This window comes from Silene latifolia, chromosome 3 (genome assembly GCF_048544455.1).
Source record: "Silene latifolia isolate original U9 population chromosome 3, ASM4854445v1, whole genome shotgun sequence".
In the NCBI taxonomy this organism is placed as follows: domain Eukaryota; kingdom Viridiplantae; phylum Streptophyta; class Magnoliopsida; order Caryophyllales; family Caryophyllaceae; genus Silene; species Silene latifolia.
Genome location: NC_133528.1, coordinates 7,972,996 through 7,988,007, shown reverse-complemented (window position 1 = coordinate 7,988,007; position 15,012 = coordinate 7,972,996). Strand labels below are relative to the sequence as shown.

The window sequence follows — 15,012 nt, the reverse complement described above, 5'->3', positions numbered from 1 at the left end:
CCAAACGGTCTCCCAAGGAGACACCCAAAGCAACAAAATTCCCATTCTCCTTCAAAGTATGCAAGATACCAAAAAGAAAGAATAGTAAAAAGGAGCAAGAGATAGGAAGGATTATACCAAGCGGTCTTCTAGCTCCCTTTTGCCTCAAGTGGTCAATGCGCCAAGCCAAAAGGTTAGACAAAACATATATATACAATGCAATTTTTTTTTGAATTTTTCAGAAATTTTTCAATTTTTAGGCATTTTATCTAATTTATAAACATTTACAATTATAAACAAATATTCACAAGAGTGGATATTTCCCTCCCCACACTTGAAATGTACATTGTCCTCAATGGACAAAAGCATAGGGAGTGAATAGGAAAATTAAATAACATATTTTTGGATTTTTAAATATTTGAAATTAAGTAACATGTTTTTGTATTTTTAAATTTTGAGAATGTCCTCCCCACACTTATTTATTGACATAATTTTTGATGGAAATGAATGTGTGGAGGATATTCGAAAAGTAAATACATGTTTTTGTTGTTTTTGAGTTTTTGTATATTTTTTTTTTTTTTTTTTCTTTTTGGAGCCTCCTCCCCACACTTATTATTTACAACATCCAATGACGGATGAAGCGTGGTTAAGAGGCATTTTAGGTGAAAATAAATGACATATTTTTGGGTTTTTCAATTTTTTGTGAATGCAACTAAATGTGACAATATATTACAAAATTTAAATTCTAATGCAACTTACGTGAATGCAAACTAAATGATGATAAATACTAGATATATTACAAGAGAATCTAAATGCAATAATTAATATGTGACATTTGGATATGTGGGAGGTTCGAATAAAATTTGGATTGAATACGGGGAGCATACCGAAGGCTTTGGATTTTAAATTTTTGGGAGCAATAGAACACACCCGACTACATCAAGGGTGTAGGTGCTAGGTGAAACGCACCGGGCCAATTCCAAGTAAAATCAAGATATAGGGCAACAAGTCAAGAAATAACCAAGAGAGAGAATTAAACATACCAACACACCAATCACCACGGGAGAAAGAGAGGAGGAGAAAATGACACGGAGAGACAACTAGCAAGCTTCCCGCAAAACCCACCACCTATTGCAATCCGGGTGGTGGTTGGTTAGAGGGGTCTCGGCGGGCGGCAAAGCTCCTAGCTCTAAGCTCCTCCAATTGTCTCATCATCTCATTTTGGGTCCCGGACAAGGCATGGAGACGGTCCGCGTTCCGTCTCCCATATAGGAGGGAAGACATGGCCATGTTCCTCGTGTCCCTCGCATAGCCACGACTTTCGTCAAAAATTCTTTGGTTCTCAAGTATTATCCGCCGGGTCTCCTCACTATAAGTTCGGTTACTAGTCCCAATATCCCTAGCTTCCTTAGCAAAGTCTCTTGTCTCCCTCACCATGCCGAACATGTCCTCCCATTGGCTAGAGGATGGTACATGGAAGGAAGCTCGGCTAGGTTGATGTGGTTGTGGTTGGGGTTGGTAGTGGAATTCGGTGTCTTGGTTCAAAGGGGTGCCAAAGTTATAATTGGGATAGAAGTCAAAGGTAGGTTCGGGGTTTTGGGAAGGTTGGGAGGTGTTAGGTTGTTGGTCGGTTTCCATGGGAGTAGAACCCCCTCCAACATCATAAGTAGAGTAATGAACACCTCCCGACCTACCTACATTCGGTGCCTCTTCACGGACCTCGGGTTGGGTGACGTTGGGTTGTCCTTGGTTGCTCCCTCCCCCCAAGTCATCCCGGAACACCTCGGGTTGAGGTATATTGGGAACTTGCTCAATAGGTTCCATATCCCCCGGTCCATACACTATAAACCCCACTTCCCCTTGATGAGTCAACTTCTTCCACTTTCGGTTCACGAGCTCATATTCATCGTCCTTAGAGCGAGATGATAATGCATTTTTCAAGGCGGCCCTTTGCCTAGAAGTTGCCATGCTTCACCCTTTACTAGCTTGAATGTCTTCAAAAACTCACCAACCTCAAAGCTTAGACCCCGAAAGTGAAGATAAGCCTTAATAACCCGAAAAATCACCAAAAGCACGAATTTTTTTCTTCAAGTGCACCACAATGGCCTTAGGACCGCCACCAAGCAAAGAAAAACGAAAAAAACTGAGTTTTTGGATCAAGGGTATTTCCGGAAACCAAAAATCCGAGTGGAGGGAACTCGAAAATTTTTATGGGATCATAAACTAGAGGTTGAGAGGATCACAATAGTGAAATTTGGGAGAGATTTGATGAAGGGAAGTGGGTTAAAATTGAAGGAGAAGGTTGAGTTTTGGTGGTATTTTAATGGTGTTTTGTGTTTTTAGGAGAGAGGGAGTGTTGAGGTTGAAGAAGGTAGGTGGAAAATGATAAAAAATATGAAGGAAACAAGGGATAAAGGACAAAACACGGGTGGAAAAAAATGCTGCAGCCGACGGGTATAATTGTGCCCGGTCGGGTACAATTACGCCCGGTCGGGTATAATTACGCCCGGTCGGGTACAATTATACCCGGTCGGGTAAAATGCCTTTTTGCTCAGTTTTTTCGAGTTTTTATCATGCAGCCGAGGGAGTTAACTTTACCCGGTCGGGTAAAAGTTTCACCCGTCCGGGTACAATTGTACCCTCTGGGGTACAACTAGGTCCCTCGGCCTTAAAATCAATGAACTTAGCACCCTTTGAAGGCAAGATAGCACCTTTCAATCCCCACAATCACTTCCACCCATTACGCCTCCTTCCACTTTGCCCTCTCAAGGTGATTCATCTCTCGACACAACACAAGCAACACATCTCGATCAATCATCAAAAATCCCACTTCAATTCATCAAATTTCATTGCATGGGTTGCCTCCCAAGAAGCGCCCTTGTTTAACGTCGTAGGCTCGACCAAGTAAACAAGCCAACAATTTTTCATGAAGAGGACGGAAAAGAATCTTAACTCACTAGAAAGGTTTCAAGGATTTTCATTTCCTTTTGGACGGGATTTCCAACATGATAATGCTTTAGTCTTTGACCATTCACTTTAAAAGTCCGGTCTCCTTGGCTTATTTCCACCGCCCCATGAGGGAAAGATCGGACCACGGTGAAGGGTCCGGTCCACTTCGACCTCAATTTTCCGGAAAAGAACTTCAAACGGGTATCGTATAGAAGAACCAATTCCCCCTCCTTGAACTCCCTTCTAAGTATGTGCTTGTCATGAAATCTTTTCGTCCTTTCCTTGTACAACTTGGCATTCTCATAGGCTTCTAGCCTAAATTCTTCCAATTCATTCAAATCGAGAAGTCTCTTCTCACCGGCCGTTTTCAAGTCATAGTTTAGATGCTTGATGGCCCAATATGCCTTATGTTCAAGTTCAACCGGCAAATGACAAGCCTTGCCATACACCAATCGGAATGGTGAGGTACCGATAGGTGTTTTGAAGGCCGTCCGGTAAGCCCACAAAGCATCATCAATTTTCAAGGACCAATCTTTTCTTGACTTGTTAACGGTTCTCTCAAGTATAGTCTTCAACTCTCGGTTGGAAATCTCGGCTTGCCCATTAGCTTGAGGATGGTAGGCAAGACTCTTCCTTTGTTGCACTCCATACTTTTTCAACAAAGCTTCCAATGCTCTCTCTCCGAAATGAGTACCACGATCGCTAATGAGGACTCTCGGGACCCCAAACCTTGGAAAGATGACCTTTTGAAGTAGCTTGATCACTTCCTTAGCATCACAAGTCTTAGTCGGGATCGCCTCAACCCATTTGCTAACGTAGTCGACCGCCACAAGTATGTACTCATTTCCGAACGAAGATGGGAAGGGACCTTGATAATCTATCCCCCACACATCAAAGAGCTCAACCTCAAGCATGAAATTCATGGGCATTTCATGTTTCCTTGTGATGTTCCCGCTCCTTTGGCATTTGTCACATCCTTTAACATAAAAGGCAACGTCACGGAATAGAGAGGGCCAAAAGAAACCACATTGAAGCACTTTAGCGGCCGTCTTCTTGGAGCTTGCATGGCCACCACAAGGCAAGTCATGGCAATGGCTCATAATAGAGGTAGCTTCCTCTCTTGGAACACACCTTCTTATCATCCCATCGGCACAAGACTTGTACAAACATGGGTCATCCCAATAATAGTGCCTCACATCATGGAAGAACTTCTTCTTCTTGTGATAGTCGTAATCATGCGGTATTATCCCCGAGACTAAGTAATTGACAATATCCGCATACCACGGTGCTTCACCCAAACTTAGGGACAACAAGTGGTCATCGGGCAAATAATCATTGATAGGAAGCCCATTGTCAACATTGAGATTGATTAGCCGGGATAAATGGTCGGCCACCACATTTTCAACTCCTTTCTTATCCCTAATCTCCATGTCAAACTCTTGGAGAAGTAATATCCATCTAATCAACCGAGGCTTGGACTCTTTCTTGATGAGCAAGTGTCTCAAAGCAACATGATCGGTGAACACTATAACCTTAGCTCCCACTAAATAGGTCCGGAACTTTTCCATTGCAAAAACCACGGCCAAGAGCTCCTTTTCCGTTGTTGAGTAATTTGTTTGAGCATCATCAAGAGTTTTGCTTGCATAATGAATTGCATGCACCTTTCCATCCTTCCTTTGGCCTAATACCGCGCCCAAGGCATGATCGCTCGCATCACACATCAACTCAAACGGCAAGCTCCAATCCGGAGGTTGTATAATAGGAGCACTTGTCAAAGCTTCCTTTAACCTATTAAAAGCATCAAGACACCGGTTAGAAAACAAGAAAGGGGTATCTTTGGCTAACAACTCGGTCAAGGGTCTCGCGATCTTAGAGAAGTCCTTGATGAAGCGGCGATAAAAGCCCGCATGACCAAGGAAACTTCTCACCCCCTTAACATTGGTGGGAGGTGGGAGACTAGCTATGACCTCTATCTTAGCCTTATCAACTTCAATTCCTCGGTTGGACACTATGTGTCCCAACACAACACCTTCTTGTACCATGAAATGGCACTTCTCCCAATTGAGTACAAGGTTAGATTCTTGACATTTACTCAAAACTTTCTCCAAATTCATCAAACAATTTTCAAAACTTTTCCCAACAACCGAGAAATCATCCATGAAAACTTCCATTTCTTGTTCAATGAAATCGGAGAAAATTGACATCATAGCTCTTTGAAAGGTAGAGGGAGCATTACATAGCCCAAACGGCATCCTCCTATATGCATAGGTGCCGAATGGGCAAGTAAAGGTGGTCTTCTCTTGGTCACTTGGATGGATAGGGATTTGGAAAAATCCCGAATAGCCATCCAAGAAGCAAAAATAGTTGTGTTGAGCTAATCTTTCTAGCATTTGATCCATGAACGGTAAAGGAAAGTGATCCTTCCGGGTGGATTTGTTCAACTTCCTATAGTCCACGCACATTCTCCACCCGGTTACCGTCCTTGTAGGAATCAATTCATTCTTGTCATTTCGCACTACCGTCATGCCTCCTTTTTTAGGAACTACATGAACCGGGCTTACCCACCTACTATCCGAAATAGGATAGATAATGCCCGCGTCAAGTAGCTTAAGGACTTCTTTCCTTACAACCTCTTTCATGATGGGGTTAAGCCTTCTTTGTGGCTCAATTGAGGATGCGTCCTCATTTTCAAGAAGAATTTTATGAGTACACAAAGAGGGACTAATCCCCTTGAGGTCACCAATAGTGTACCCAAGGACACCCTTGAACCTTTTGAGCAAAGAAATGAGTTTTGAGGTTTGGGTGTCATCAAGTGCACTATTGATGATGACGGGAAAAGTGGAATTATCTCCTAGAAATTCATACTTCAAAGAAGAGGGAAGAGGTTTAAGTTCAACCGTAGGAGGAGGCGTGGAACTCTCCTCCTTCTTACCGACTTCCAACACTTCAAATTTGGGTGCTTGTTCATGAATAGGAGCCGAATCCAACATCCATACATATGCAAGAGTCTCAACATCTTTGTCATCGACCTCATACCCACTAACAAGACAAGTTTCTAAAGGATCCATAGAGGAAGCTTTTGGGTCATGCTCCTCCATGGGATTCTCAAGAATGTCAACAATGCAACAAGTGTCACCTAGAGAAGGAGCTTCCATGGACTTGTGGAGTTCAAATTCCACTCTATCTTAACCCACTTGTAAAGACAACTTGCCACTCTTTACATCGATCATAGCTCCACCGGTAGCAAGGCAAGGTCGGCCCAAAATAATAGGCACATTGTAATCCTCCGGCATATCCATAACAAAGAAATCACATGGTATGACAAGCTTCCCAACTACCAAGGGTACATCTTCAATCACACCAATGGGAAATTTGACCGACCGATCGGCAAGTTGAAGTGAAACTCTAGTAGGTTTCAAGTCTCCCAAATCAAGCCTCTTGAATATAGAAAGTGGCATGAGGCTCACACTAGCCCCTAAATCACACAAAGCTCTCTTAATAGCCACCCCTTGGATAGAACAAGGGATAGAGAAGCTACCCGGATCTTCTAGCTTGTTTGGAAGCTTGTTGGTGTGAGTAAGAATAGCACTACATTCCTTAGAGAGGTTGATGGTTTGCACCTCTCCATTCTTCTTCTTCAAGGTAACAAGTTCTTTAAGAAACTTGCCATAAGATGGAATTTCGGTAATCATATCAAGGAAAGGAATAGTTACATTCATTCCCTTCAAGATCTCAACAAACTTCTCATATTTCTTTTCAATTCTAGGCCTTGCAAGCCTTTGTGGAAAGGGTACCGGTGCTACATACTCCCTTGGTGGTGGAGTACATTCTTTGGTCTTAGTTACAATAGGCTCATCTTGCTTTGGAGGGTCAACCATCTCCACCTCCTTAGACTTCTCCAACATAATCTCATCTTCTTGCACAACTTCAACCGGGTGCTCTTGCACAACTTCATTAGTCACCCTCTTTCTCTTCCACTTAGGAGATTTCTCAATCTCCTCCAATTGCTTCCCACTCCTCAAAAATACCGCATTCATCTCCCTTGGGTTAACCGTATTACCCGGAAACTTCCCCGGATTTTGAGCCAATTGACTCAATTGTTGAGAAATTTGGGCCACATGAGTTTCCGTAGCCTTTTGTGATGCCCGTATTTCATCATTCACCCGGTTTTGTGAGGCAATGTGGTTATCAAGCTTTGAGTCGGATTTTTGATTTGCAATAACCAATTGTTCAAAAGCTTGTTCCCAAGATGGTTTTTGAGGGGTTTGGAAGTTTTGGTTTTGTGGTTGGAAATTTTGGGTTTGTTGTTGATTGAAATTTTGCCCCTTGAAACCCCCAAATGGTTGTTGGTTTTGGGTGATGAATTGTTTTCCTTGGAAACCGGGTGGAATTTGTCTTTGGAATTGAGAGTTTTGATTGAACCTTGGTTGTTGTTGAGGTTGGGAAGTGGTGGGATTTTGAATGTTTTGTGAAGCATAAGACAAGAAAGGGTGAGTTCTTTTTCCATTGACAAATTGATTGTTGTTGTTATTATTGAACCCTTGCCTTGCACTAGTTGATTCCCAAATCCCGTTTACTTGCTCATAGCTCTCCTCTTGGAGGGGTGCAATCAAGGGACACCCAATGGGAGTATGCCCTTGTTCACCACACAACTCACAAGACAAGACTTGCCTCATATCGGAGCCTTTGGGTTTTGAATTTAGCAAAGCAACTTGTTGGGTGAGTTCATCTAGCATACCCTTAACCTCCACATTCAAAACCGAATTAGAGTCCTTGCTCTTGCCCTTCCTCATTTGCCTATCACTTCCCCATTCCATAGTTCTTGAGGCCATCTCCTCAATTAGTTCCTTTGCCGCTTTATGCCCCAAGATGTCTAAGGCACCTTTCCCCGATCCCGCATCCAATGAAAGCCTAAGGTCTTGAGTCAACCCTTTGTAGAAATTGTTCACTAGCTCGGCCTCGGAGATGCCATGGTGTGGGCATAACCGTTGGAGCTTCTTGTACCGCTCCCATGCCTCATATAATGTCTCATCCTCTTCTTGAGTAAAGCTTTGTAGTTCACTCTTGACTTTGGCCGTTCTTGAGGGTGGGAAATACTTGTTCAAAAATGCCGAAGCCAACTCATCCCATGTCTTGAAGGAATCCGGGTCACAATTCTTCAACCAATCCTTGGCCGAACCCCTAAGAGAACGGGGGAACAACCTAAGGCGAACCGCGTCATCGGAAACCCCATTTGACTTGTACATATCACAATTTTCAAGGAAATCATTTAAATGATCATTTGGGTTCTCCAAGGGACCTCCTCCAAATTGGTTGTCTTGAACAAGGTTGAGCAAGGCATTTTTGATCTCAAAGTTATTAGCTTGAATTCGTGGCCTTTGAATGCTTGGATTGACTATGTGCTTAGGAGCCATAGTGTCTCTTATCGGAACCGGATCACCCATGGTGTTAGGCTCTTCTTCTAAAACCCCAAAAGGATTTTCAAACACTTCGGTAGCTTCTTGGTGATTAGCTTCTTCAATTGGTGGTATATCTAGAAAACCCCTTCTTCTTAATGAATTAAGTCTTCTTGCCGTAGCTTCAATTTCAAGATCAATAGGATATGTTGGTTGACCTCTTCTTTGTCGCCTACTCATGCAAAAGACCTAAGCACTTGAAAGAAAGGATTAGTAACAAAGGACTTAGTCTAAACTAGAACAAAAACGATTAATATCAAGCCGTACTCCCCGGCAACGGCGCCAAAAACTTGATGGTCTCAAGTTAAACCTCGCAAGTGCACGATTTTATCGTTGTACACTCTAGAGGGTCGATCCACAAGGAGTAGGAGTGATTACTAATTGTCTATATTCTTGAGCTTAGCTAAGTCGATAGATAACAAAGAGGGTAGTAGCAAACTAACGCTAAACTAACAAATTTAAAGACAAACAACAAGATAAGGTAAAAACAAGCTAAGGATAGGAGATAGATCAAATATAGAGAAAGACTAGAACTCGGTCCGACCATGAATATGAGTAATTCCACACACTAATCGTCTCGGCTAATCAAAAGGGGTAGAGAGGTAAGGGGGAGATGGCTCTAATTCGCCTAGAACCTCCCTTCCGGTCTCGCACTAGGACACTAGCTACTCCGACTAACCCCCCTCCCGGGTTCGAAAGCCGGTCTCCCTAACTCAAAACCCGACAACCCCAAGAACATGCATTTTCCCAAGGAGGTCAAGTAAAAGGTCAAGGTCATTAAGCCCTCATCATATTCCGGGTCATCCCACTCCCCCTTCCGGAGGTCGATTTCAAACACTAGCCTAGAGGCACCCTCCCTCGGTTCTCCCTTCCGGTCTCAACCTTAGTTGGTGACAAGGGTCGGTCCCCAAATACTCGACTAACAACCTAACCAACTTCCGTTGGTGGACAAGGGTTAAAAGCCGACATTACCCGGAAACCAAACCTTAAGCATGAAAATTCCCCAAGACTACCCTAACCAATTTCCCCCACAAATTAGCCTAATAATGATTAATTAGTGAAATTACCCATATTGGGTCAAACCGAGTCCTAGAAGGAGACTACTCACTAATCATGTTTCTAAAGGCAAAGAAAACAACAAAGATAGAGTCTTTAAGCATAAACATGGTGATAAGATGAATTCTACCTTTAAATATGCAACAACCCGACAATAATTAGGAAGAAAGATGGTTTTAATCTAATAGCAAGGATGAACAAACAAAAAGACACAATCTTTAACACAATCAACTCAAAGATTAAGTCTTTGAGGACAACTATCCCAAGAAGAACAAAGGAGAGAGAAATAATGAAAAGATGAACAAGGAAAAGATGAACAATGGTGAAAACAACAACAATCGAACAACAAAGATGCAAATTTAACTAAGCTATCAACAAACAACAAGTCTCAACAAATTCCAACAAAAAGAAATCTAACAACAACAAACAACAATGGAAAACAATTGAAGAACAAGGGAGAAAAGAGAAAAAGGAAAGAAGCAATACCAACTATTGAAAGGATGAACAATAAGGAAGAACAAGATAAGAACAATAATAATAATCTTTTGATTTATGAAGAATGTTTGCCAAGTTACAAAAGATTTGAGTCTCTCTTTCTTAACCTTACAAATTCTCTCTCAAAACTAGGATTGGATCCCTAATTTTCTGGGAAATCAAGTATATATATGCCTCCCAAAAAGTTAGGTGAGAGTACAAGAAGAAGAAGACGAAAACTGCAGCCGAGGGAGTAAATTGTACCCGGGAGGGTACAATTATGCCCGGGCGGGTACAATTATACCCGGGCGGGTACAATTATACCCTCTCGGGTAAAAAGTCAAAATGGGCTGAAAAAAGCTGAAAACGCCAAAAACTTGAGAGGTACCCGGCCGGGTAAAGTTGTGCCCGGTCGGGTAAAGTTGTGCCCGGCCGGGTGAGGTTAACTCCCTCGGTTGTAATTCCTCCTAGTTGCTTCCATTCTTCGAGTAAATTCCGCTCCAAGTTCCGTCCCTCTTACATTTTCGAGCATGGTACCTACAAAAGGGTTCATAAGTACGGGAAAAATGCTCAAAAGAGGTCTTACACTAAGCATGAGGGAAAAGAACTCGGACTAGGCTAATACTAACTAAATGAGTTCATAATGCTTGATTTATCATGACAAAATGGGTCCGGGACATCAAAATATAGGGGTTGAAATGGTGTTATCATCTAGCGTAGTATAGCCTTAATGTATATTGTCTTCGCTTAAGAATGAAAAGAATTTTTATATCCGAGGAAGTAATTCCTATGCTCGGTTCATTACTTTTTGCCAACTTTGGCACCCGTAATTATCTTTCTTTCTATTTCGAATTTCCCAAGGCGATTGATAATAAGACAATGTATCTTTAGATAGTACTCTTACGGAGTTGATGTTCCTCAACAACATAATCGACATACCACACTTGGTAGAACATACCATTATGAGTTATGTTAAAAAATTCATCATGTATACTCCCTCCCCTTCTTAATAAACATCTTTCCATCAATTGCTTCTCAAGAGTCAAACGTCGTTGATAACTTTGATTATTAATATGTCAAAAATCATGGTCAAACTAATGTATTGACGACTCTGCAAAAGCAATCCATAGGATCATTGCGAAGAGGATGACAAACACTTAGTGTCAAATTATTAAAAGATAATGAATTTTGCTCCAAAGTCTAACGGGACTAAAATACTCTACCAAGTCTCGAATAATAGGAAAAAAAAAGACTCCTAAAAACAAGGATGTTATACGGGCGAAGGGTCAGGACGAATGTAGGCTTTCTCATACCCATATTAATTTAGAAAAATTACATGCCCTTAGTTGTCATAAGTAAAATTTTTCAAAACCATAGATCAACTTGTGTAGATCTTAAAATAGGTCGTTCTATATAAATGTTATATTCTCGCTTATTCTATAGTTTTCAAATATTTCTGATATTTTATTTACCCATGTCTAGCTAACAGCTATGATTGACATGATTTAAAATTCAGTTTGAGTCTGAAACTTTATTTATATTCGCTGTATCCAAGACAAAAAAGATATAATTGGACAATTGTGATAGATTTTCCTTTAATTAAAGTTGTTTTTTTCTTATTGTAGAGTTAAAATTTTTCTTATATGGAACGCTATTTATTTTGAACCAATTGTTTATTTATTCTATTTCTCATGATTATGATATATACGTACTTTGTGGTACAAAGTCTCATTGCTAATATTTATTCTGAACCAATAACTATTTATTTTATTAATCAAGTTTATAAAATTAAAAATGGAACATGAGATTAACTCCTAACAATAGGTTAAAAAGTAAGTAAACAAGGGCCAAAAAAATATCAAAAAGAAATTAATTTGGTATTATGAAGGTCAAGAGATCATGAAATTAAAAATATCATATTTAGGCTCTGTTTCGAAAAAAATAAGCTTAAATTTATCTGAACAAAATTTCATTTTTCTTTTTTGTTGTAAGCATGTGAGAAATAAGCTACCTATTTTTTTTTTTAATACTTCAATTTATAATATCACAAAAATATGGAGTATTTACTATGTTCTTTTATGTCATATTATCCAAAAAAGCTATCTTTCGGTTAGTTTAAAAAGTAGTTTTTATTTAATCGGTTAACTGATCGGTTCCGAATTTTCAGTTATCTTTTAAGCTCGTTTTTTAGGTTTCAGATAATTTTTATAATGAAATCTGAGATATAGTATATGAATAAGGTGTATTGACATTAATATACCATATAATTAGTTACATAGTGTATTTTGAGTATGTAGTACCTACTATTTCGTAATGGTTAGATTACTTGGATATATGCTAGTGATATATATGAAATTTTGTAGTAGATGAAATTAAGTAATACTACTAATGCGTGAGTCTAGAACCGATCATCAATTCATCATATGAATAACACTTGAGTTGTTTCATTGTTACACAAAAGCTTCGAGTTGTTTAAACCCTCAAATTCTACTTCAGTTTTTCTCGATTTCATTCCTCCATCTAATGATCTTCACATTCTTATAGAAAGTAAATTAGTTAAACAAAAATAGTAACATATATAGATTAGTGAAATGTTTTATGTATTTATAATTTGAATGTATATGAAGGCATTTATGTTTATGATTTCTATACACACACTCCAATGATTATTTAGTGATTACATTTTGATGAAATCGTAATTTATACTTCGTGTAATTACATAAGATTAAACTACATCATCTTAGCATAACACTTTAATAAATAAATTCATCTTTTATTCGCCAACTTCTTGAATTTTAATGCGAGAATACAAACTAAAAATGTATGAGACCATAAGTGGGGAAAGTAAATGTGATAACTTGAACTATTATGAATTTCTATTATATATTTGATAATTTTAATCTACTTATATTAGGATAATTTTATTAAAATATTAGGATAATTTTATTAAAATATATTTGATCTACTTATATTAGGATAATTTATTAAAATTTGTTTTAAATACTAAGAAATCTACTTTTATTAGGATAATTTTATTTATTTAGCTTTTTTCGAAATCTACTCTTGTTAGGATTTCTAAAAAAGTTGGACTCTCTAATATCGCTCGAAAAGTTTCTGCTTTATATATATGTATGTATTGATTCATTATCAAGTCATTCATCGGGTTCAGTCAATATTGGATCACGAGTCAGGTCAGGTCCGGTTCAATAAACAATGCTGCGATAAATTATATATATAGTCTCGGTTAGATTAGGTCGGTTTCAGTTCACCCAAATTTCAGGTTCTATCGGATCGGGTTTTATAATATTTACTTGAAAATACTACTCCCTTATTTCAAGTCAATTTCATACGTTTGTTCAAATTAGGTGAAAAGAATTTGGAACAAACGTATTATGACAATGACTTAAACGAAGTAAGTATTATCTTATGAACTACAAACTCATACAAATCTAAAGGTAATAGAAATAACGCTTAATGGTATATATACTGTAAGAGGCTAAGAACCCCAACCATGCATTACATTGTTTTCATAACCATAATAAGGTGGTAGTATATATAGTAGAAATAAAACGTTAAGTAACCAAGTAAGCCTGATTATGTCGCAATACCCATGATTCAGAGGAAAAGTGGCGTTAAAACAAGAATTTGCGTTTATTTATTTATATAGTATATATACTTGGTTGTTTCATTGTCTTAGCCGCTTACGATTGTCCGAAGTTTGCCTTGAGGGAATTGATGCCACGATGGAACGAATGAGTCAGATTGGCGTTAATAGTGGCCTTGGTGATTGGGTCGGTGTGTGAATCGTCGGGCGAAATTGATTCATTCAGTTTCTTAAGAATTTCATCGTCGGTCATCCTTTCAATAATGTAATTAGGCCCGCAGGTAACATAAACCTACGAAAAAAAGCATATGTATAATTATAAAGTATCGATTCATGAATGTTAGTAACGCTCGTAATAAAATCGACAAAAAAAAAAAAAAAAAAAAAATCAACAATAGCAATAATAATAGGTATGTTTAGTACCTTGTTGGGAATGGGAGGGATGACCGTGTAACCAGTTGTGTCCCAAGCTAGGACCCAAGCCGGCGATAAACGGGGTATTCCATTATTAGGGCTGGGTGGAGCATACACTACTGCTCCTTTCTTCACAAACCCGTTAAATGTCACTTCCTCACCGGCGTCAATAGTAGGTGGGTCAGGGCCTTTCTCGGACTTGGAATAGTTAATGTAACGTTCCGAATGAATCTGAGTTTCGGTTTGGTTGTTCAGGTTGGCGGACACTTGGTTTTCCAATTGCATCGAAGCCATTCTTTGTTTGATTTCTGTTGGTAAAAAGTAAATCAAACAAACATTAAAACGTTCTTAAGCAAAACATACTATTCACCGACACAAATTCTTGGTTAAAACCGTCCTAAATTAAGATACTGTAATATTTACTAGTAAAAGGAAAATTATGAGACATTTAATTTAAAATGGTTTTAATAAACAAGATATACGATACTACTTTACAAAGTAAAACGCAAACATACCTTGAGTCTTTGACTAGTACAACACTCTAATTCTTATGAGGTTATGTGTTGCTATGCTATAAAAAAAACATTCATCCATTCATCCTATTTATAGGGAGTTCTGCTCTCTATCTATATCATATCATAGAATATGCTGCCCTCTACCTTTGTTTTTACTCAAATTCTTGTTTAAGACGGACATTATCTGTCTTAAACTTAAGACGAGTCGATTACATATCAAATTACATTGCAAGTTGCCTAAGAAATACCAAAATTTTGTTCTTATGACCGCCAAATGGTACTCCATATTTAACCCGTTTTAAGATTTAAGACGAATAATCCACAATTCATGGATTATACAACCAGTTGTACGGTATAAAATCCGAGGTTTATAATAAAGTATCCGAGCTTTATGTTAAAGAATATGAACTTTATTAGAAAGTATCTGAACTCATCCATTTACACATTAAAAATATGAAATTTGAAATTAGCTCAGAAAAAAATAGATATAAACTCGGATTCTTATACTTTGGTTATACATTGCTCTATATACAAGTGGATGAATAATCTTATTTGTGGATAATCC

At 38.8% G+C, this 15,012-nt stretch overlaps 1 protein-coding gene and 1 non-coding gene across 2 annotated transcripts; one reads left to right on the top strand and one right to left on the bottom strand.

The window, feature by feature from the left end:
* Positions 1–7,893: 7,893 nt before the first annotated feature.
* On the top strand, positions 7,894–8,000 carry LOC141650090 (small nucleolar RNA R71). Its single transcript, XR_012546152.1, has one exon. It is a non-coding gene; the product is annotated as a small nucleolar RNA R71 (small nucleolar RNA).
* Positions 8,001–13,370: 5,370 nt separating this feature from the next.
* Positions 13,371–14,551, bottom strand: LOC141647025 (uncharacterized). The gene is made up of 3 exons (XM_074455056.1): positions 14,448–14,551; positions 13,942–14,240; positions 13,371–13,810 (listed from the first exon to the last, which is right to left on the bottom strand). The coding sequence occupies exons 2-3, from the start codon at positions 14,224–14,226 to the stop codon at positions 13,616–13,618; spliced, it is 480 nt and encodes a 159-aa protein (XP_074311157.1). The 5' UTR covers positions 14,227–14,240; positions 14,448–14,551; the 3' UTR covers positions 13,371–13,615.
* Between the last annotated feature and the right edge of the window lie 461 nt (positions 14,552–15,012).